The sequence below is a fragment of the Coenobita brevimanus genome, chromosome 63, assembly GCF_032717465.1.
Source record: "Coenobita brevimanus isolate Jiangsu-jjx chromosome 63, ASM3271746v2, whole genome shotgun sequence".
In the NCBI taxonomy this organism is placed as follows: domain Eukaryota; kingdom Metazoa; phylum Arthropoda; class Malacostraca; order Decapoda; family Coenobitidae; genus Coenobita; species Coenobita brevimanus.
The window spans coordinates 40997626-41022317 of NC_137016.1; the positions used below are offsets into that span (position 1 = coordinate 40997626).

Genomic DNA, 24692 nt, shown 5'->3' on the forward strand with positions numbered 1-24692 from the left:
ATAGTGTTCATCTGTTTTTACCAGCGCTTGCAACTGCGTGAGTACAGCAGCTGACCAAGTGAGCTACATGTCAACAAGTGGGTTGGTGGAGGGTTAGTGCCCCTCCCCGTAAAACAGCTAACTCAAAGTCAAATGGCCACCCCTTACGGGATTATGGCGTCTGGCAATAGATAGATAGATAGATCTGTTTTTCCGCAACTCGGCATGCAAGATGGAGAGATGGCAGTTTTAAGCCAGGTTAGAAGGGGGAAAATCGACCAGAAAGGGTTAACAAGAAAAAATATGGAGTTAAGGTGTGTGTGTGTGTGTGTGTGTGTGTGTGTTTACAGTATGTCTTAACTCGGACGTGTTTGTACATAAGTATGAATTTATGTATAATATGTAGAAATATATGCTCGTACATGGAGAGAGAGAGAGAGAGAGAGAGAGAGAGAAGAGAGAGAGAGAGAGAGAGAGAAACTGAAATTGATTTCATGCATGACTGGTTGGGTGAGGTTATTTGGAAGTGTGCCGGCGCGTGTGTATGCATATATGTATGTATGTGTGTGTGTAATTACAGTATGCACGTATGTTAACGTAGTCTCCTACGTGTGTATGAATGTCTGTCTTTCCCAGATGTGTATATCACCATCTGGTTATATATGTGTAATTCACCGGGTCGGTCAGGATCACGTGATGGTTTGTGATCATCGGCATTTTACCCTCCCGGAAGAGAGCTGAGAGCTCATATAGTCCGATCTAAGGGCAAAGCCTTGACCTTCACACACGCACAACACCCATCCTCTTGCTCAAGGAGGACAGTGACCACCCGCTTTGTCAGTGAAACTTTTTCGCATCCCGAGCAAGGCGCGAACCCCCGTCTTAGCAGATGCTAGGCGAGAGCGTTACCACTGCACCAGCGAGCGGTGTGTGTGTGTGTGTGTGTGTGTGAGAGAGAGAGAGAGAGAGAGAGAGACCAAAATTGATAACGATATTCTGTGAAAAATAAGGACTGGATGAAAGATAGTGGAGATATTAGTGAACTGTGGATAATTCTCTCTCTCTCTCTCTCTCTCTCTCTCTCTCTCTCTCTCTCTCTCTCTCTCACTATTTCACCTAAGCAGCTTAACCCTTCCTCCACCATGACGACCTTCGCATCATATTACCCCCCAAAATAAACCATTTTCTTCCTCACAGACGATTTTCATACCCAGGGGACGATTTCCTGCTCAGACGTGGCGTAATAATCCCAAAATCCCTCCTATAAATCCCCCAAATTACCATGTTTTTGTTATTATTATTATTATTACTACCTTTAGACGATTTTCTTCATCTTGGAAAATGGCTCTCGTTGTGAAAGGGTTAACGAAGGCTGTCTCTAACCCCTACACTCTCTCTCTCTCTCTCTCTCTCTCTCAACGTCAGCAGCTGCACTCCATATCATCCCCAGCACTTTTACCGGCGCTATCCTTGTCAGTTACGCCATAGATAAACCATTTCCCCTTGATAATACTGTCTCGACTTTCACCCAACTCTCAGCCGTATTCTCGGCGGGTTAAATTCTCTAGCACCTGTACATTAGCGATTTGTTTTGCATACTACGCCCAAATAATGTGTTGTGTTCTTTATATCATTTTCATATTCCTTGACACTTTTTCCTTGGCGATTTAGTCTCTGTGTTATATCTAACTACTGTTCTCTGTAGTTTATATCTTGGTTCCTAGCGCTTGTACATTAGCGATTTATTTTGCATATTACACCCGAATACTATATTGTGTTTTATATCGTTTTCATATTCCTTGGCACGTCTTCCTTTGCGAATTATTCTCTTATACCTAAACACTGTTCACTGTAGTTTATATCTTGGTCATATCCCTTAACACTTCTTCGTTATTGAATTAACTTTTTAATGCTTTCGGTGGCATTGGATATTTCGTAGTATCGTTTCCTCAGCTATTTATTCTGTTCGTTCACCCTGATAGATCTCTCGTATCGATGTTATCTTTATCTGGTATCGACTCAGGTAGTGTTGTCGTTGGCTCTGGACTATTAACACCTCTTCTGTGGCGATTTATTTTGCATGTATTAAATCTTATTATTATTTTTATGAGTATTTGTTGTGTGTGTGTGTGTGTGTGTGTGTGTGTGTGTGTGTGTGTGTGTGTGTGTGTGTGTGTGTGTGATATTCAAGTGTATTAAGCAAAACAGATCGCCGAGTAGTAGATGGTACGAAATCTCTTAAACCGGTGCGTCGTGAAGTGCAGGGTATATGGGAGTGGTGGGTGCATACTGACTCTGGCCATTTTTCTGTACCCTCCTTTTTTTTTTTTTTTTTTTTTTTTTAACGAGAACTCTGTCTTAAACCATCCCATGTCAAGTTAGGTTTGGTGAGGCGAGTTTAAGGTAGGTTAGACTGGGTCAAGTTGGGTCAGCTGAGATTAGGGCAGATGAGGTGATGTTAGGTGAGATTGATGAGGCGATGTTAGAGCAGATTAACTGAGGTAAAGATAGGTCGTGTAAGGTTAAATATTGTTAGGAGGTGGGTCAGGTTAGGTGAGATGAGGTTAGGACGGATGAGGTTAGGTTGGGTTGGGTCAAGTGAGGTTAGGCTTGATGAAAATTAGTCCAGGTAAAGGCTAGGTTAGATGAGGTCAGGTCATGTAAGGTGAGATTAATTTCCATCATCTTGTACCAATTTTACCCATTCTGAAACTTCATCATCCTTGCCTCATACTTTATAAACTTAGCAGTGTTTCAAGCCTACTGTATTCCATTTTTATCCCCTGTAATAAATTCAGGCGTTAATTTTGTAGTTTTGTAATCTTATAAATGCAGTGCAGCCTCTGCTCTGACCAAGGAGCAACGATGGCAGTGATAAGAACAGATTAGATAAGGCTGTCGTTGATGCAGATTGATAAGCGGGAGTTGATATAATACGTCCTTAATCTATACTCTGTTCACTGTCACAGGACGTAGATTTGCCCTCTCTCCATCGTGAATGTTGATATACAGCAATTCATTAACTGGAAAAGGTACTAGTTACAAAGAAGTGCTATGAAAAGGATGCAAATCTGTGGTATTATTACATTGTTATGCCACTGAACTACGGGAATTATTTTTTATTTACTGTAATTTGTTTTTCCATCCTGTGTTCGTTTTCTATTATAAATAAAAAATAAGCAAAAAAAAAAAAAAAACGAATTGAGGTTCTTCTTGTCACGTCAAAACTCTTTCGCCTTCTTTGGACACATACTTTATTTTTCAAAGTTGATTTTCATATCTTTAGGGAAAAAATGCTCTTAAGAAATATGTCGATGTGCTTAACGGTGCTGGAGGAGGTCTTAAAGGAATGAAACGTATGGCGCAAGTGAAACGCAACTTAAAACCTAAACTAAAATCCATGCCAGCCTAACGTCTTGGAAAATAACGTAACCGAATCTAACCCAAACTATTATACAAAAACCTAGCCTAACCCGATTTAACACAACCTGTATTTAAATGGCCGCTAAGTAATTAAACTGGTCTAACTCAGTCTAGCTTAAAATTGTCTAAGCTAATCTAACCCAGCCTAATTTTAAAGAGCCTAACTTAACCTAGCCTGACTCGATCTAATTCACCCTGACGTAAAATTGCCCAGCCTAACCTAACGTCATTTATCCTAACATATTCTAACCTATATTATCCTAACCATACCCTACCATACCATACCATACCATACCATACCATACCATACCATACTGTCTTACCTAACCAATCCCATCCTATCCTGCCCTATCCTAATTTGTCTCTCCTATCTGACATAACCTAACAGCCTAACTTACTCTTATCAAACGTGCATTAACTTAGCCTAACCTGACCTATGCCAGCGTCTCGACCTTCAAGTTGCAACAGCCAGTCTCCCTACCCCCCCCCCCTCGTCACTCTTTGCCAAGGATCGATGTTACAGGCGAGACACACACACACACACACACACACACACACACACACACACACACACACACACACACACACACACACACACACACATACCTTCATTAAACCTATGGGCAATGTATTATCTTGTTCAACGCACAGTGCACAAGGAACTCACAGCATCATTTATTATTATTATTATTATTATTATTATTATTATTATTATTATTATTACTACTACTACTACTACTACTACTACTACTACTACTACTAGCAACAAGTATTTTAATATTTACACAAAAATTCGCAAGTTTTGCTTTTGGAAGGTCAAACTGCATTATGTATGTGTGTGTGTATGTATATTATGTATGTTTGTGTATGTATTTGTGTTGTGTGTATGTTTGTATATGTATGTCTGTATGTGTATGTATATATGTATGAGTGTATGTATGTATAAGAGGATAGTTGGTTTATGAAGAAGTTTATTGTAGATAGTAGCATGTATGTGTATGTATATGTATGTATCAGTGTATGTATGTATCTATGTATGTATGTGTATGAATGTATGTATGTATAATATGTCAGTTTGATTATTAAAGAGTTAACATTAAAACAGGATGCATGTTATGGCAGTGATACAGTTGTTTAAGATGAAGGGGAAAATATGATGTGTGGACGTGACTGTGCGTGTGTGTGTGTGTGTGTGTGTGTGTGTGTGTGTGTGTGTGTGTGTGTGTGTGTGTGTGTGTGTGTGTGTGTGTGTGTTTGTGCGTGCGTTGTGTGTGTGTGTGTGTGTGTGTGTGTGTGTGTGTGTGTGTGTGTGTGTGTGTGTGTGTGTGTGTGTGTTGTATGTACGTGTCCAGGTGTAGTGTGTGTTCACGTCATTGTGTACATCGTTTCTGTGTGTGTATGTATGTGTGTGTGTGCATTAATGTGTGTACGTGCGTGGGTGTAGTCATGTGTCTGCTGTAACCTCACGCCCACCTGATGAAACCACCCCGTGCACATGACGAAACGGGGGGGAGGGGGGGACAGGCGAGGGGGGGAAAGATGTAGGCATTTCTCTTCTCTCAGTCTCCCTCCTCGCACGGGGCCTCTCGCACGCACTCCTTAGCCCTCAATATCGCGTGATTCTATCTCTGACGCCGCCTCCTGTGAGTGTATATATCTTACCTGACGCTGCATCCTGTGAGTGTATATCTATCTTACCCGACGCCGCATCCAGTGAGTGTTTATCTATCTTGTACCTCCGTCTCGCCTGGCCGCCCCACCCTTCGTACGGGACCTCTCTCACGCATCACACCGCATTGCAAGTTACACGTATATCACCCTGTCTGTGTGTCTGTCTGTCTACTACCCCTCTCTCAACCCGTTCCCGTCAAATCTCGCACGGAAACTAACCCTATTGCATCTACATCCATCCGTCTACACACTCCTCGACGCAGCAACGTGTTATTGTATTGATATAGCTGCAAATGTGATGTAGGCTCAGAGGGATGGTGACTTCTTCTCACTGGCCAGGTGTGAACGTTGAGCCCCTGGTTTTATCCACCTGTGACGGTCAGTGCTGGCTCATCCTGATTTTTAAAAGCCATACACAACTCTACCGCACCTGGGGACGTGGTTTGCTCCGCTGGCTGTTTTGCGAGTTGCGTCATGCGGTTATAAGGCGGTATTCACGTGTGGTTAGGGAGCTCACTAACACCTAGGAAGCCCACTAACACCTTGGAAGCTTACTAAAACTTAGGTAGCTTACTAACACTTGGGAAGCTCACTAACACCTAGGAAGCTCACTAACTCCTCCTCCTTACCGGTTTATTTTATTTTTTTTCTGCTCCGTTACTAAAACCTTACGTGTTATTCATGCGATCTGTGTCTACATTTAACGGATATAAGGAGCCAAAAGGAGGATAGTATTGGATAATTTGGAAAATAAATCGTTAAGGAAGAGGTGCTAGGGAATACGGGTGAACGGTATGCAAGACGGTTTATATACCCCTCCTCTTCCACTGGTGCGTTTCTAGTGCAATGCTATTTTTGGACCACCTTTTATTAACACTTATAGCCTTGTGCCATAAGAGTGAGAGTGGCTTAAACAGAAGGACTTCCATGCATATATGTTCCTACTCAGTAAAGACCGTGTATTTTCCGACGTTCCTATAACCTGTTCACTTCGACCTGGCTTAAAATTGCTATCTTTCCATCATGAATGCTGAATTGAGCACGGGATGAACACTAGGCTATGCTCCTAGTCACGAAGAAGTACTAAGGAAGGGATGTAACACGAGATTAACACGGATATGATGCTAGTCACGAAAAAGTGCTACAGAAAAGGTGTAAGGTGTAGTATTGTCTTATTCTGCCACTGAACCACACACACACACACACACACACACACACACACACACACACACACACACACACACACACACACACACACACACACACACACACACACACACACACACACACACACACACACACACACACACACACACAGAAAGAGGACAAAAAATTCCATCATCAATACAAGAAGAACTAAGTTGTTTTGAACGGACCCCTGTGAACTGCAAGCTGAACGTATCCCCCTCTTGCAGTCCCCCATCGGCCTGTTGGGGGATAGGGAGTGAGTGGAGGGCCTGGTGTATCGCTGCCACCACGTGAAGGCGTCCCAAAGTCACCAGAATTTTGGGTGCAGACCTTGTAACCGAAAATTTAAACACCATCTTGTCCAGGCATCTCGAACGGAGCTTGAATATGGCTGTCTTTTATCTTGTTTTTGTTTTTTCTTGGGGGGAACAATCTTGCGGACTTCTGGCCTTTGGTTCCTTTTTCCTTGCATTAAAAAAAAGTATGAGTTTCACCTGAGGGCGTCTGCTGCATTGCCCCGCCCTTCCTTTTATATATAAGCCTTCCTGCGTCACCACCACACCTGCCACACTCTCACAGCAGCCAGGGTTTTGAAAGAGATAAAGATATTGCCTCCTAAGTTTGCAGATTACGTCTTTATAGCAGTAGTAATGGGTAAATATTAGTATTAAACATCAAGAGGGACCCCTACATTCTGCCTGCATTCCTGAAACGTAACAACCTAAATAATCCTACCTTAACCCAGCCTCACTTAACCAAACCTAATCGATCCTAGCCTAACCCAACCTAACCTAATCTAATCTAACTTAACCAAGCTTAACCTAGCATACCGTGGCTCTGCAAAGTCCAGGAAAGCTTAATACACTGCTTTGTCATTCCGTAAAATATTCTTTCATAGTATTATTCATTTGTAAACATTGGCTCGACTTGCTTAAGGAGTCTCTAAAATTATGCGCTTGACCTATTCGACATGTATCCAGTGCTGAGAGAGAGAGAGAGAGAGAGAGAGAGAGAGAGAGAGAGAGAGAGAGAGAGAGAGAGAGAGTAGGAAAATAGTATAATTCCTCAACATTCCATCTTTGAGAGAGAGAGAGAGAGAGAGAGAGAGAAGGAAAATATCAGTATAATTCCTCGACATTCCACATTCGAGAGAGAGAGAGAGAGAGAGAGAAAGTAGGGGGAAATAAATCCGTATAATCTACATTCATTTACTCACACTGACTGGGTTTATCCAAAAGTTTCAGTTAGGTTCCAAAATTTTACGTTCACCTCCAGAACTCGCCCTAACTCGATTTCACCTAACTTAGCCTAACATAACCTAGCCCAACTTGTCCTCACCTAAGTTAACCCAGCCTAGAACGACTTAATAGCCTCTCTCTGTACCATACAGATCTCGCCTGCATAGCTTCTCTCCTAATTGCATCGTCTTGTAAGGAGATCAAACAGGCTTCTTAATTTTGCATGTGACTTTCTTGAGGTATATTTAGTGCTTGACAAGGCTAAGAAATATTTATATATCTCACACTTAGCCTTGGCAGCAAAGAAAGTTCATTTATCCGACACTCCACCCTCATAGCCATTTTTCTGCCAGTTTTGACTCGTCGTGTGTAAACAAATCAAAATGGCATCTAAATTTTGCGCGCGACTTACTAAATACACTGAGGTGGTTTGGACATGTGGAGAGAATGGAGAATGAAAGACTGACTAAGAGGGTGTATGTATGTGAGGTGGAGGGAGGGAGAGGGAGAGGTAGACCGAGGATGAGGTGGAGGGATGGAGTTGAGAGGTGTATGAGGGAGGGGGGGGAGGGTAGTCAAATGGTGGGTGACAGAGTGACTTGGAGGCGTTTTGTCTGCGGCCACCCTTTGCGGGATTAGGGCGTCGGGCTATAGATAGATAGATAGATAGACTTACTAAACTGGTGCAGAGTGCAGATTTAATACCGGTATATTCCCACACCACTTGTCAGATTACGGCTCACTTACCCAATCCTGTTTACTAAAATTTAATTCGTCTAAACAGATCAACCAGACTGGCATATTTTACGTGAACTTCCAGAATTCAAACGTATAGCCAGTTGGATTAAACCTGACAGATTTCCGCCTTTTTGCATTACAGAGAATACTGCCTTACATAATACAGATAATACAGAATAAAAGAGTATCTGTTATTTGATGGCAGAATAAGATAATGCTATATTCATGAGGAGTTTCCCTAATGTTTCTTCATAGCTAGCAGCATATTGTACTTCCATCTCGTATAATACATCAGCACTGGGTGTGGAGAAGTTGAAATTTTGTATCAGATGAAACTAAACTAAAAATTTTTTGGCTAGAGGAATTTAATACGAGAAAGTCCTCATGAACTAGCAGTATCCCTTTTTTTTTTTTTTTCTTTTTAGAAGAATTTAATGCGGGAATATCCTCCTGAACCAGCAGTAGCCCAGTATCTTTCTTCTCTGTGTTTTTCTTTCTCATTTTTTCAAAGGCTACAAAAATTTAATACTAGAATACCCCCATTATTCCGCTGCTTTTTCTTGCTTAGAAGGGTTTGTCTCCAAGGAAATAGAAAAATCTATCTATCTATCTATAGCCCGACGCCTTAATCCCGCAAAGAGTGGCCACAGACAAAACGCCTCCAAGTCGCTCTGTCACCCACCATTTAACTACGCTCCCCCAACTCACCCCCCCCTCCCTCATATAGCTCTCAACTCCATCCCCCCACCTCATCCTCGGTCTACCCCTCCCCCTCCCTCCTTCCACCTCACCTACATACACCCTCTTAGTCAGTCTTTCATTCTCCATTCTCTCCACATGTCCAAACCACCTCAGTGTATTTCTCCTAATCTTCTCAACCACATCCACATCTACCCCACAACGTTCCTTCACTTCTTCATTCGTCAACCTGTCCCTCCACGTCACTCTACATGCTCCTGTCAAGTAACTCATTTCCACTGCTTTCACTCTTGACTTGTTCCCCTCTTGCAATAGATAAATAATAGATAAATAATACTCATAAATTCTGCGTGTGATTTCGTAAGCAGATAAAGTGTGTGATAGAGGCTAGAACGAGTTTTTTTAGTGCAACAAAAAAATTTTGAAAGTTTAACTCATAAAAGAATTAGTGGTGAAGAAAAAAGAAGAAGAGGACGATGATGAAGACATAGAAGAAGGAGAGGAGGAAGAAGAAGAAGAAAAAGGGAAATTGAGGAAGAGGATGAGGAAGTATAAGACACTGACTCTTTAATCTGTTGAACGCAGACTTACCGCTTTAGGAAAGCTTGCTACTTCAAGAGGCGATAGTTTCGTGGACTTATTAATTAGTGATATAGAAAATCATAGAAAGATTTAACTCGTGAACGGATATATATGTAGTACCGCAAAAAATGTATGTATACTTACAGTAGTGCTCTAAAAAGATCTTATTATTTCAGAAAGCGGAATATTGGAACAGAATACTGTAAAAGATATTTATACTTTGTGCTCTAGAAAAGTACAGGACTAAAAATATATATACTTAGTGCTCTCGAATAATATTGAACTGTGAATTATATATACTCTGTGCTGCAGAAGAGTGTATAATTTAAAAAGGCGGGAACATCCGATGGTGAACAAGCTTCTACGTTTCCTGGCTCAAGGATCAGCTGGCTCCCTCACTCCAGCCCCTGCCCCCTCCCTCCAGCGCCCCCGCCCCCTCACCTCCCTGCCCCCAGCCCATATAGACCCCACCAGCAGCCCCGACCCACGTCCCCAGTCCCACTGCCCAAGTCTGGGGGCTCGCTGGACAGTGCTCAGGCTCTACAACCTATCCTGCAGGCTTCTGGAGGGGAAAAGAGTCTAGCATAAAAGGTAAATAAATAGAGGGCGACACAGCTTTAAGAATTTGGTAGCATATCTTGTTTAGCGATTTATTCTGCATTATTGTGGAAGGGAAACGAATCAAACTAAAAATAAATTAACAAATGGAAGGTAACACAGGGCTTAAGAGGTGTCGTAGTGCGTCTCCTGTAGCGAATTATTTTGTATGATTTTGGCGGGAAAACGAGTCTAATAAATGTAAACAAACACTGGAAGGCAACCCAGGGCTTAAGGAATTCCGTAGCGCAACGTTTTGAGCGATTTAATTTGCATGATTCTGGAGAGAAAGAGAGAGCCAACACAAGGTTTACTGTAGATTTTGTAACACAGTTTCATGAGCTACTTAATTTCCATGATTTTGCAGGGGAAAAGAGACAAGGAAAAAAACAACAACAACAGCGTTTACTATAGATTTCGTAACACCATTTCCTGAGCGTCTTAACGTACAGAGTTCTGGAGTGAAAAGTGTTTAACAAAGAGAGAGAGAGTTACAGCACAGATGGAAGGCAGCAGTTAGGCTTTAGAAATCCCGCAACACATTCCCCCTAGCGATTTATTAAGTATATTACACTTTGAATGCCTCTTGTATCTTGCTTAATGTCGACACGGTGTTGCATCAGTAATTTGCAGGGGGATATTTAGGTGAATAAGTTGCTGAGGAAAATGTCACGAAATTTCCTTAAGCCAACGAGGTTACGGATTTTTTTCGGAGGGGAAAGTGTGTGTGTGTGTGTGTGTGTGTGTGTGTGTGTGACCTCGTGCAGAATCGGCAGGAACCAGATATGAGATGTTGCCAGTAGGGTGGGGGGATGGAAAGGGAGGTGAAGTGAAAAGTGACGGAAAGGGCATGGGAAATGGCGAGAAAGATGTGAGAAATCGCGAGAAATGACGAGAAATATGTGAGACATTGCGAGAAAGGACGAGAAAGATGAGATTTGGCGAGAAAGATGTGAGAATTGGCGAGAAAGATGTGAGAATTGACGGGAAAAGTGAGAATCAGCGAGGAAGCTGTGAGAATTATGTGAGAATTGGAGAGAAAGATGTGAGAACTGGAGAGAAAGATGTGAGAATTGGCGGGAAAGGTGAGAATTAGCGAGGAAGATGTGAGAAGTGGCGAGAAAGATATGCGAATGGGCGAGAAAGATATGCGAATGGGCGAGAAAAATGTGAGAATTGGCGATCAAGATATGCGAATTGGCGAGAATACTGTGAGAATTGGCGAGAAAGCTGTGAGAATTGGCGGGTAAGATGTGAGAAATGGTGTGTCGATTTAATATCAGACTTGGACTATTTTTTTTTTCTCGTTTGTTTATATTGGAGGCACTGTTGCCAGGTTTGTCTATTTTTGGCACCCTCTCACACCGAGCCGAACTTGCTGAGGCTCCCTCCAGCTGTTGAAGTGATCGGTGAAAAGTTTCGCCTCTCTTCGTTGCTTTTTATTTTGTCTTGCGGTGAGTGTAAATATAAATAAATAAATAAGAGAATACTATCAAGGTCCTTTATTTTTCTAGGCGTCCTTTCATGTCGAGGCGAATTTGCAGACCAGTTAAATATGAAATAGTGACGCTCCCCTTTGTAATATCTTTGCTTTTGACATTATTATTATTATTATTATTATTATTATTATTAATTATGGGATACGTTGTAGTGAAAGGATTAATGGAAATATATGTGATCTCTCAACTTCGAAGTCTCACCCAAATTAAATTAAATAATGTGAGGGTAACAAGAATAAAGGAAAATGTTGTGGAGGTAACAAGAATAAAGGAAAATGCCGCCGTACGTGAGTGAAGTGGGTCAGGACGTTATTGACTCGACCCCTACCATGAGAAAGTCACCCCGTACGGACGCTGCGGGCGGTGGGGAGGCGGGGAGAGAAGGGGGAGAGGGGTATTCAGGTAGGGAGAGGGGGAAGGAAGGGGAGAGGGTAGATAGTGGCAGAGAGGTACGGGAAGAAATAGGGTTGGGAAGAGAGGGAAGGAGGGGAAAAGAAGAGGGAGAAAGGAGATAATGGCGTAGGAAGGAGAGGAAGGAGGAAAGGGTAGAAGAGGAGGGAAAAGGAAGGAGTGGGAAAGGGAAAGAGGGGAGGGAAATGAGTAGAAGGAAGAGAAGGGGAAGGGGAGAGGGGAAGAAGGCCGGTGAAGAAGAAATAGGTAGAAAAGAAGAAAGGAGACGATCAAGATATGGTATAGAAAGAGGGAAGCCGAGAGAGAATGGGAAGGGAAGAGTGAATGAGTGAGAGAGGGGAGGGGAGGGAGAGAGGAAGAGCGAGTGAGAGAGGGGAGGAGAGGGAGAGGGGAAGAGCGAGTGAGAGAGGGGAGGAGAGGGAGAGGGGAAGAGCGAGTGACAGAGAGAGAAGGGGAGGAGTATAGCTATTTATAACACCTGGCTGCCTCTTGAGTCGCCTTTAACACCTCGATTTAACACACCGAGGTTGTTTGCAGGTCATGCAGCCCTCAATTACGCTCCGGAATAAACACTCGCTGATTCATTTCGTAGATTTGTGTCCCTCCTCATTAACGACGCATCTTCCCGCTACACCATCACGTTCACTTACCTGTAATTTCTTCGAGTCTCTCTCTCTCTCTCTCTCTCTCTCTCTCTCTCTCTCTGATTCGGAAGTACTCTATGGGCATTCGGTCGAGAAGGCATTCAGTCGAGTTTGTTTTCGTCCGAGTCGTCCAAAATTCCACTGTTCCGCAAAAAAGACATAGCTGGTCTTATATAAACGCACTTAAAAATCGTTTTATGCAACGTACAATCGTAAAAGGAAAATAGTAGTAATAATAATAATAATAATAATAATGATGATGATCTCGATTGTGCGTGTAAACCATAATACAAGCACCCTATAAAAACAAAAGCGAGAAGCATCATGGAAAAAAGAAGAAGAAAACGAGTACTACCATGTCAAAAAGAAGCAAAACCAAACGAGTACCAGTGTAAAAAAAAAAAAAAAAAAAAAAAAAAAGCTAAAACAAACGACCAGCAACCCTTTAAAACAAAAACCGCAAACACAAACGCTTTATGTCGTTCTGTCACGCCACGCAGCCATCAGACGGACGCTAGTTTCAGGCGGGGAACATAAACACGGGTTGTTGTTATAAGCGCCGTGTTTGAGTTGACGCAGGACACCTTGGGACATCTTAGGGATCTTTGGCGGGATTTACTAACACACTGAGGATTAACTACCCTTACGCAACTCAGATTTTGATTTGTAGGAAGAGGGCCCATATTCTCGTTGGTTAAGGAAAATCCCAGACACCTCCTCCTTAGTGATTTATTTTGTATTAAACCATAAGATTCTCATATTACTTTACACCAGTCTAATATCGACATAATTTTCATCTGTAGCAAACAGTGATAGACCTAATAGGTTGCTAAGGAAAAAGTGTTACAAAATTTCTCCAGCTAACGAGAATTTGGCGCCTGAAGAGATACCTGTGTTTATTTATTTTATTTTTAACGGAGATGCTGTAAACCTTTGTTTGATGTATCTGCGAATGTGAGATATTTTGTTAACGTTTTATTATTAGTTATTATTATTATTATTATTATTATTATTATTGCTATTATTGCTATTATTGCTATTATTATTATTGTTATTATTATTATTATTATTATTATTATTATTATTTATTTTGTGAGTAGTAATGCCGACTGTTCACCACCTGCATTGTTATTATATGTTTCTGTTTTAAATATTTAGAACTTCCATTACTACAAACATTTCACAAAATTTGCCAGTACTGGGGAATGTCAGTACTGGTATTAATGAACTGGGATAATTACTTCCATTACTCATCTGGGGGTAATTACTGCCCCTGGAGGTCATGATTACCATCGCAGGGGTAATTATCCCAGGGGGTTAATGAGGGTAATTACTGAACCTCCCAGGGGTATTTTAAAAAAAGCAATTATTATGAATATTACAAGTATTTCTACAGAATATATTGACATTTCTGTTTCTACCATCGCAAAATATTACTGCCAACATTTATGAATATTACTACCAATATTTCTGAGTGTTACTACCAACATTTATGGATATGGATACTGCTGCCAACATTTCTGGATATCACTACCAATATGTATGTGTATCACTACCAACATGTATGGATATTACTGCCAACATTTCTGAATATTACTACCCACTTTTCTGGATATTACTACCAACATTGATGAATATTACTACCAACATTGCAGAATATTCGCCACTCGACGTCATACCACCCCTGAAGGACTCCAGCCTCATTATGGATACCCCCAGACCCAACCCCAATTTCAAATCCATGTCTACCAACCCCAGACCCGTTGACCACCCCAGAGAAGCTGTTGTCAGTCCTAAAACTGTTGTCACCCCGAGAGATACTGCCAACCCCAGATCGATTCCTTATCCCACTCAACCCACCACCCCGAGAGCTGTCATAAACCCCACCACAACCCCTCAAGGTGTTCCTCGGTCTAAAGTTATTCCTCCCAGTCCAAGAGATTTTCCCATGTCGATATCTGCCGCCATCCCGAAACCCCCAACTCAACCCGCCACATACGCGACAGCCTTGCAGGAGGATCAGAAACCTGGGGCTCGTGAGTAAAAGGGTTTCAGATCTCACACTGGCACTCTTTTGCACGAAATTATGACAGATGTTGACAGTGAGTAATTTAAGATCAGTAAGTTGCAAAGTAATGTCAGCACTCACCATTATAGAATATAAACGGTTCTTCGTGAGTAAACAGTTTCCTTTAACTCACTGGCACTTATTCCAGCACTAAATGCTGTCGATGACACGTAATATGAAGTTAATGAGTACATATTAGTAATGGAATGTTTTATTAGCACACCAGTATAAAGAAAACGTATTCTTCTCGAGTAAACGATTTTCATGTGTGGAGTATGTCTGGGAGAGCATGTGGAGATTGTCAGGCATGATAGGATTGATTTTGCTGGTGAGTCTGTTGAGTGTTTGGAAGTTTTGTTACTTGTGAGACATGTTGTGGAGATTGTCAGGCGTGATAAAATTGATTTTGCTGGTGAGTCTGTTGAGTGTTTGAAAGAGTTTTGTTACCTGTGATGTTTTGGAGATTGTCAGACGTGATAGGAATGATATTGCTGGTGAGTCTGTTCAGTGTGTGGAAGTTTTGTTATTTGTGAGACATGTTATGTGTTGGAGGTGGGGCTGGAGCTCTGTGTCTAGAGTGAGGAGTGGTTGGAATAAGTTCAGGAAGCTGTTGCCTCTCCTGACATCGAGGGGAGTCTCCCTTCGTACTTAGGGATCTTTGTATGCAGCATGTGTTAAGAGTGTAATGCTGTATGGTAATGAGACCTGGGCAGTAAAGGAAGATAATATTCGCATGCTCAAACACAAGAATGATAATGTTTGGGTGGATGTGCAGTGCGTCCTTGAATGCTAGGCCTGAGGACTCTGGGGAGGGTAGGTTAACAGTGGAAGAGTTCAGAGGAAGGATGAGACTGGAGGATACTGGTGTTGTGATGAGAAATAGATTGAGATGATTTGGGCATGTGAAGAGGATGGGGGATGACAGTTGGGTGCAGAGTGAGAAGTGTGAACGTTTGGGGTTGGATTGCAAGAGACAGACCGAAAAAGACCTGGGACGAGGTCTTACAGTGTGACCTCAGGGATAAGGGACTGAATAGGGAGACTGCCAGAGATCGAGGAACATGGAGAACCGCCATTAGGTGACCAAGGCCGATGCATTCAATCATGTAATATCCAATATAAACGAAACGAGACGACACGATCCTGCACGAAAAACAATCACAGAGATTGCCAAGTAATTTGAAGTTAATAATTGCTAATAATTTCAGTATTACAAAGTTTTATTAGCACACCAGAATCAGAAACTTAGCCAACAGTTTGAAATCACTCATTGGCACTCATCTCTGCACTAAAGTGATTGCAAACACTGACGACAGGTGATCTGAGGTTAATGAATACATATACAAAGCTTATAAGCACCCACCAGATGTCATTGCATTCGTTATAGCTAGAGCTGTCGATACCATCAGGCTGCACACCGTCCTGTATACTATACAGCATGTAAATGTTTTAGAATCGAACTTGAACAGTTATCCTTTCGCACACTCACGGCGACATACGTCTATATATATATATATATATATATATATATATATATATATATATATATATATATATATATATATATATATATATACAGTATATACACACACAGTATAATGCACACTTTTTTTTTTTTTTGTCAGTCACTATTTCCTCCGAACATTCACAAAGCCTTTTTCATCATACATTGTTGTTTACCATAGATCAGCACAGCATCGTTCACAGCAATGGATGAAATTAAAGATAACGCACGTACCATACTTCTGCAAAAGGTAATTCATCTTCGATTATCGTCACCTCTATTTTCACACCGTACTTTTTCCCATGGATGTTGGAAAAAAAGAGAAAAACGCACCGTCGCACTATAACAACAATAATGATAATAATAATAGTGGTTGATGTTATTATTGTTATTATTATTATTATTATCATTATTATGGTTTTGCCATGTATTGGGTATGGTATTAAACTGTTAGGCAGGATGAGACATATTATGGCCTAATGACTTTATAAATGAGTATTTAGCTTTAATTATTTACGTGTGCCAAATTTTCTCCTTTCCTTTTCTCTCCATTTTCGAGGTATTGACTATCTATTTATTCTTTATTCCCTCCTCCTCCTCCTCCTCCTCACCTCGGTATGAGCCCTTTCAGCCCCAGGACGTCTTATATATATATCCTGTTTCCTGGCGATTTTATTCGATTTGAGATAGCCTTTTCGAACTGGAGAGGTTTAGTATAGCTTAAAGAAATATAATCGTTACTATAGGTCTATTCTGAAGTTGAATGAAATCGTCTGGAGATAAAATTGAAAAGAAAAAGGACTGAGGTGCGGATTTTTTGGTTCTTAAAAAAAAAATCATCATAATCCTCATCATTCTTCCCCATTCTTCCCAAAGCACGTTTTCACTTAATAATATTCCAAACTCTCTCTCTCTCTCTCTCTCTCTCTCTCTGCTTGGTAACTCCAGTCCAGTTAAAACAATATACCGGCAGCAAGAAAATGAAAACGAAATGGCGTGCTCGGAGTGAAGTGACAAGGCTCCCTCCTCTTCTGCATTATCTCCAGTCTCATCCCCCATTCTTTACCCAAAATTCTCAATCACACATTCCTCACGTTTTTATTTTATTTTATTTTTTATCTGGCATCTTGTATTTCTTCCCCTTTCTTAAATATAGAAATAACAAGTGCTCGTGGGCCATTCGGGCCCCTCGCACTTGCTCCTGCGGAGGGCTCTCGCGTTTATGTGCTGTTCTAGTGTAACGTTGTCACTTGGATTTTTTGCAGCTAACCAATTGATCGTGATATTTGCAGCTTCGGGAATGGAACCCAAGTTGTCCGAACGCAAGTCCGAAATACACACACAGACACACGGCTACTGCTGTAGTATATTTTTGTTGTACCTATGGGCAAAAAATTTTACGGAGATCCTATGCCGGACACCGGGAGCGGCGTTTTTTGGTCAAAATGTGATCGCTCATTAAATATAGTTAAAGTTTTTCAATCGTGATGGAACTAAGTTTGTTCACATCAGCGAATTTTAGCGATTTTTCTGCCAATTGTGGTGCGATTTGTATGTGTAGTTTCGGCTCCCCAAAACACACACACACACACACACACACACACAGATCGGACTATTTGAGCTTTCAGCTCCCTTCCGGGTGGTAAAAGCTGACTATCACGACCATCAAGTGATCCTGACCGACCCGGTGACCCGGTGAATTACACACACACACACACACACACACACACACACACACACACACACACACACACGGCTACTGCTATAGTATATTAGATTAGAATTGTAAAAGTGAAACGGTATAAAATCATTTGGCCCAGATCAGCTGATGTGGTGGGTGGTGGCGACCATCATCCACTCGCGTGATGTAGTGCTGCCTACTTCTTCCTTCACCTGTATCATTGTTTTTGTATCCGTCCTCTTATCTTCCTATATCTCTCAGCTTTCCTGTCACTTTTTATTACCCTTTGTTCCTTTTCAGGTGGCTTTACATTGAGTGACAAGCCAAATTGTTTCCTGTAAGCCAGGAAACCATTTACATCGCTGGGTGGTAACCATATAACCAACCCACACGTGTTCCCTACGTGTCAGCTAGTGGGTTAGCGACGGGTTAGTGCCCCTTCCCGTAAAACCACTAACTGAAAGACAAACGGCCACCCTGTACGGGATTATGGCGTCTGGCTCAAGACAGATAGATAGATCAGCTGATGCAACAGGTGTGGGTTAGCGACGGGTTATAGCTGAAAGACAAACGGCCACCCTTTACGGGAATATGGCGTCTGGCTATTGATAGATAAATAGATCAGCTGATGTAACAGGTGACCACGTGGGTGTGTTGTTGGTTATGAAGTGACTTTAAAACAAGGAACACATGGGTTTGTTATTGTTTACATAAGTGGGTTTTAAACATGGCGTAGTGTTGACATGAGAGGTCGTTAAATATGGAGGATATATTTAAACATGGTGAGCATAATGTTGTACTTTGGGTGGTGGTCCAACTAACAATAACACTGATGTAAGTTACTCCAAAACCGTATGTTTATCGAAGTATTGAGTTACTTATTTGGTTCACACTGTAATGACCGTTCGTTGTGAAAGAGGTGGATATTCCCTGATACCAGAACTATGCAGGCAGAGATTGCATCATTCTTTTCTGTAATGATTAGCTGGATTTTTTTTTTTTTTAAACGACGGTTTTTTTTAGTGTTCTGTGACATTTTCTCATCAAAATTGGGGGTTACGGAGCTTTTCTTGGATACCATTCTTATGTATACAAATGTTGTTGAGATATAATCAGGCGGCATGACTACTTGTTGACTCTACATAGTTAATAGAGCTACATCCACCTTTAGGCTTACAACCTGTAAGTGACGTCATGAATTACTTGCTGGCAAACACATGTTAGTTCAGATTTGAGATCCTGACCTGTGTTCGCTCGTCACTTGAGCAACTGGACGATCGGACTCTTAAGACCCCACCTTTCAGGACCCGCCACTATCACTTTACTTGTCTTTACTTCAGTAAACTAGAACAGAGTTGCCTCTGTACGTGGTTTTCCTGACAGTAAACCACAAGTATGACGATGGCAAAATGACTATAGTGTGGATGACTTGTGGGCAAAATCACTCCACAGAGTGGGTGTAATGACTAAACAGTGTGAGCAAAATGAAACATCTGATTAATTGTGAGGAATCCCTAGCTTCAGTCCACCTGGCAATGCTGTAAAGAATGAATCAAGGTAGATATTTTGTATGTGATGGCTGTGGTGTCTATTTTTATGTAAGGTTTATTGTATCGAGACAGTTTAGTTTTCGACCATTTTTTTCCAAGTATATATACAGTATGTGTTCTGTTTAATGCCGGATGATTTTATTACGCTTATGATAGAAGGCTGTTGCTGGAGAGGAACTCCTTGTGATAGCATTTATATAAATGAACAGTTCAGCTGCCCATTTATACATGTTCCACCACTCCCTCTCTGTCCCTCAAAAAGATGGATGGTGGACTGCTGGAGAAGGGCAGCTTCAGCCTGCAGTTCACTGGGTTTGCACTCAAAAGTTTTTGGCTGCAACTTGAATACTAACATCATTAATAAATTTCCCCAGTAAAATTTTAGTTTAGTGCCAGCACCAGAAGGAGATTACCAGTCATTCCCATTTCTTTACAGATTTCATGTAGTATCTTCCTGAGTATTTAGTAGTGATAACATTGCCCCTTACCTCCCAGCAGATAGCAAGATGGCAGGAATTACACAGCAGTTGATGGAGGAGGTGCAGCCGGCCCTCACCACATCAGGGGGTAAGGTGACCGTGGTGGGTGTTGGTCAGGTGGGCATGGCTTGTGCCTTCTCCCTCCTCACCCAGCACATCTGCTCAGAATTGGCACTGGTTGATGTGGTCGCTGACAAGCTGCGTGGAGAGATGATGGACCTCCAGCATGGTCTTACTTTCCTCAGGTATAAATTCCATGAGCACTAGTTTGCTGAGAGTCACCTGGCATCATTTTTCTTTCTTAAATGTTAGACAGTGTCTTACCCTACATTTCTGCAATGGTGTGTTCATCTTATTGCTATATAATGAAAAATTTTCTTAAAATGCTTTCAAACTTGGGGAAAAAAAAATAAAAAATAAATAAAATTCTGAGTAAAGCAAATTCAAGTGAGTAGCTACAGTATATACATGAAGAGCTAGAGTGTTCCTTTAACCTTTCATTACTGTACTACCAGGAATGTGAAGATTGAGGCCAGCACAGACTACTCTGTGAGTGCTGGGTCCCGCCTGTGTATTGTGACTGCTGGTGCCAGGCAGAGGGAGGGAGAGTCCCGCCTGTCCCTGGTGCAGCGTAATGTGGACATCTTCAAGGGCATCATCCCCCAGCTGGTCAAGCACTCACCCAACTGCATCCTTCTTGTTGTGTCCAACCCTGGTACGTCTGCCTTGAGAAATATGGATAGTGATTAAATTTCTTTTCTACAAGTGCTCTGTAAACACAAGATATAGTAAAATGCATACATCTAGCTGCATCCTTTGTATTGTCTCCCACCTTGGTAATTTATCCCTGATACCCTTGGGTGCAGTCGTCTTTACCATAATTTATTTGTATTATAACTAATTCACCTTAGTTTCACCCAGATTTTTGTCCATTGCTGGTGGTTGAAATAGCCCAGTATGAAAAAAAAAAAAAAATGTAGCCCTACATCTTATCCTTAAGTCTTGTTTGTGATTACCACCATGTTCTAGCAGTAGTCTATTGTCACAAATTTTCAAGATTGAAAGAATGTAATTGTAGATTTAGTGAAAGAGAAAAGGGTATAGGCTTGATTCAGGGTTGAAGGGATGTTGATAGTTCTCCTGTTTTTGCACTTTTCTAACTAATAGCAAGGACTGTATGTAATTACTCTACCCCCTTCAGTTGACATCCTGACTTATGTGGCCTGGAAAATCTCGGGCCTGCCCAAGAGCCGTGTGATTGGGTCTGGCACCAACCTGGACTCCTCCCGGTTCCGTTTCCACCTTTCACAAAAGCTCAACGTGGCCCCCTCCTCCTGCCATGGCTGGATCATTGGCGAGCACGGAGATTCCTCAGGTATTCTGTGTGTCTTTGAGTGATATTCTCATATGTTAATCCTTTTGAAACCTGGCGATGTTCCTTTTTAATTTTTGTTGCCGATACCAGACTGTTTCATTGAACTTAGGAAAAACCTTTCTTGGTTTTTTAAGGCTATATCTACTCCAATTAAGAAAAGTATCTTAAGCTGAATAAAATATTTCAGGAATCTTTGAGATGTGTCTCGCAAATAACTAACACTGTAAATAAGGAGGGTTAGCTGTAATTAGTTATGCCTCTGTCTCCTCAGTGCCAGTGTGGTCGGGCGTCAACATTGCTGGTGTTCGTCTGCGTGATCTCAACCCTCTGGTGGGCACCTCCGAGGACCCTGACAAGTACAATGAGATGCACAAGGAGGTCGTCAACAGGTAATATCCCAGAGGTGGCCATTTATTCTTCATACCCAGAATTAACTAAACTCCTTGTATCTAGTGACATAGTTTTTAGTTTATTTTTGCTACCACTGGGCATTTTTGTTTAATTATTCCATTTGATTGTAGTGATGGAAGATTCAAGGGGCTTGAATGGTGATTAAGCGAATGTTCAGCCCAGTACATTGGGTATGCTTTCAGTTAGTTCTCCATCTGTCATGTTTTCTATTTCATTGATTCCTAAACTATTGTTCGCCCCATCCTTGGGGGAAAAGAGATTGCAGTGATGATGTCTGTTGATAATAATGATGAGTGGTGAAGGGATTAACTACATATGGTCTGTCTCATCCACTTTGAACAAGTGATGATAAGGATGACTGGTACTAAGGGGATTAGCCACATAATACTGTCCAACTCCTCCAGTTTGAACAAGTTATAATGAAGGTGATGATGATGGTCAGGAGTACTGAAGGGATTTAGTTCATAATGCTCTCCTTAACTCCCAAGTGGCATTATGTGAGCAAGAAATATGAAACATTCACAATGAAACCCTTATAGTCTTCAGTTGCAGTCCCTTAACTCACTAGACCTCCAGGCATCATATGGTTATGTTGCTGCTACCCAGCATAGTAGTTGTAAATTGTTTCTTGGGTTACAGCAGTAGTTTCCAACCTCTGGGGTGTGCCCCCTAGGGGGGCACGAAGGGCTGCCTGGGGGGGCGCAAAGGCTTGATAAAGAGGGTAATTATATTGGAAAACTATGAATTATGATGGAATTCAGTAATTTCTAAATACAGTGGGGCACCAATTTTCGCGCCTAATTGGGTCCAAAAATAATGCGCGAAAGTGGAATTAGCGAAAGTTGGGGCATTGTCTTTATGGCAAAAAGGCTAATTGGTTCCCGGTTATCCTAAAGTAACATCAGATTTTCATTTTCACTTGCAATACAGTACATCAAATCACTATTGTACATTGCATTGTGAGATACAAACAATAAAAACTGTACAGCACACATTATATGAGGAGAAACATACCACAGAGACCAGGTTGAGGTGTTTAATGGATGTTGGGGGTAAGTATCCGAGGCGCGTTTCTTCACTCCAACACGATACTCTCTTTTAGCCTTGGCCTTTCCTCCCGACTTTGAATGTCCCGGCCACTTTTTATCACCACCACTGCCTCCCGGCCCTCCCCCCACACCACCAGGCTCTCCCCCCACACCACCAGGCCCTTTCCCCACACTACCAGGTATAGTAGAGGCCATTGAACCGTGAGAATCCAACACAATGGAGCTAGCACGCTCGTACACAATGGTGGGAATGGGTGGACAGAGTGTTGACATGACGTCATTCAAGATGGCGGTGGGTTGCGGGCGGGCGGTGCAGGAAATTCAAAGTTTAAAATATTGTCCCAAACCCAAAATTTGTGCGCGAAAATCGATTTTTTTCAAGCGAAAGTGGAAGTTAGGGAATATTTGGTGCATGCCGCGAAAGTGGATTCCGCGAATCCTGCTGTAGCGAAAGTTGGTGCACTACTGTATGGAAAAAATATTTCAGATATGAATAAGAAATCTAGTTACCTTATCTGAATATATAATCAGTTTCAAAGATTAAGAATCTATGATATTTATTGACATGTGCCAACTATGCCAGTAAAATACAGTATTTGGGGAAGGGGGACGCTGGGAATGTGTCATTCAGTGAGGGGGGACGAGAATTAGAAAAGGTTGGAAACCACTGGGTTACAGGAAACCATTTGACTTGCTACTCAGTGTAGAGGAGATTGTGGAGAGAGAAAGAGAGACAGAGACAGACAGACAGAAACAGAGGGAGTTTTAATAAACTCCATCTACTTTAGAAGCCATTCCCAGCTTGAAATGTTTAGTGGCAGCAAGAATAAATTAAAAAGAATATCACTCAGATTAAGGGAGTTAAAAAAATAATAAAAATTTGTCATGTAACATTACTTAAGTTAATTTCAATCCTTGTACGTTTATTTGAATTGATTTAGAGATATTTAGATTCATTTGAAATACTGGTACATGTAGATTTATTTGAATTTGAATACCTATTGATTTATTTGAATTTTATCTGGATCAATTTGAATACCTGCAGATTTATTTGGGTTAGTTAAAATACCAGTACCTATAGAGGTGTTTGAATTGCAGATAACTTTTTTTTTTTTTTTTTTTTTTTTTAAGATTACAGTAATTACTTTATTGACATTATAGGGAAAGTTAGTTTCAGATCACATTTTAATAGTTTGGCTTTCCACTAATGGTACTATTTGATTTTATTTTCTTTTGCTTTCTTTTTTTAAGCTGACTTCTAGTGCTGTGTAATGTTCAGTCACTGATACAGACTGAAGTATTATTATAACTGCTAGTGATAATATTGACCATTTGTGCTTAAGGCAGTGTCACTTAAGTCTCTCTCTCTCTCTCTCTCTCTCTCTCTCTTAGTAACTTGATCTTTTGGCAGTGACATTTCCTGGTGACTCCATATGTGACAGTATTTCTTTGAAAGCTGCCGAGAGGATGTCACCAAGATAAGAGTTCCCAGGAAAAAGTTGCCAGAAAAGAGACTCGAGTGACACTACATTAATTATTTTAGTGTAGGTGTGTGATTGGCCATAAATATGTAGCCACTGACTAGGGGTTGCTCTAGGTCAGTACAGTATGTCCTTGTTTTATGTATTGGCAGTGTTGTCTAAAATATCACAAATTCCTTAACATATTTACGATTGATTCACTGTCGTAAGTTAGATTTGTTTATGCAGGAAGATCTAGGGAAATGAAAATTGGTGTGTGTGTGTGTGTGTGTGTGTGTGTGTGTGTGTGTGTGTGTGTGTGTGTGTGTGTGTGTGTGTGTTTGTCCTTATATCCAAAATAAATAACAGCTGAGTTTTCCTTTTGCAATTTTTTTTTTTTTTTTTTTTTTTTTTTTTTTTTTTTAAATAGAAAGTACGAAAAGCAG

General features: G+C 41.3%; 1 protein-coding gene across 5 annotated transcripts in view; it reads left to right on the forward strand.

Annotated features, from left to right (window-relative positions):
* Positions 1-24692, forward strand: part of Ldh (Lactate dehydrogenase) — a 41465-nt gene that overhangs the window by 1714 nt on the left and 15059 nt on the right. The window contains exons 1-5 of one of the 5 annotated variants that reach the window (XM_080276071.1): positions 9971-10109; positions 19968-20196; positions 20467-20666; positions 21153-21326; positions 21598-21715. In XM_080276071.1, the coding sequence (XP_080132197.1) occupies positions 19979-20196; positions 20467-20666; positions 21153-21326; positions 21598-21715 (710 nt within the window). In that variant the 5' untranslated portion in view covers positions 9971-10109; positions 19968-19978. Of the gene's footprint in view, positions 1-9970; positions 10110-14338; positions 14706-19967; positions 20197-20466; positions 20667-21152; positions 21327-21597; positions 21716-24692 lie in introns of those variants that run through there. The other 4 variants (XM_080276072.1, XM_080276068.1, XM_080276070.1 and 1 more) reach the window with 4 other exon arrangements.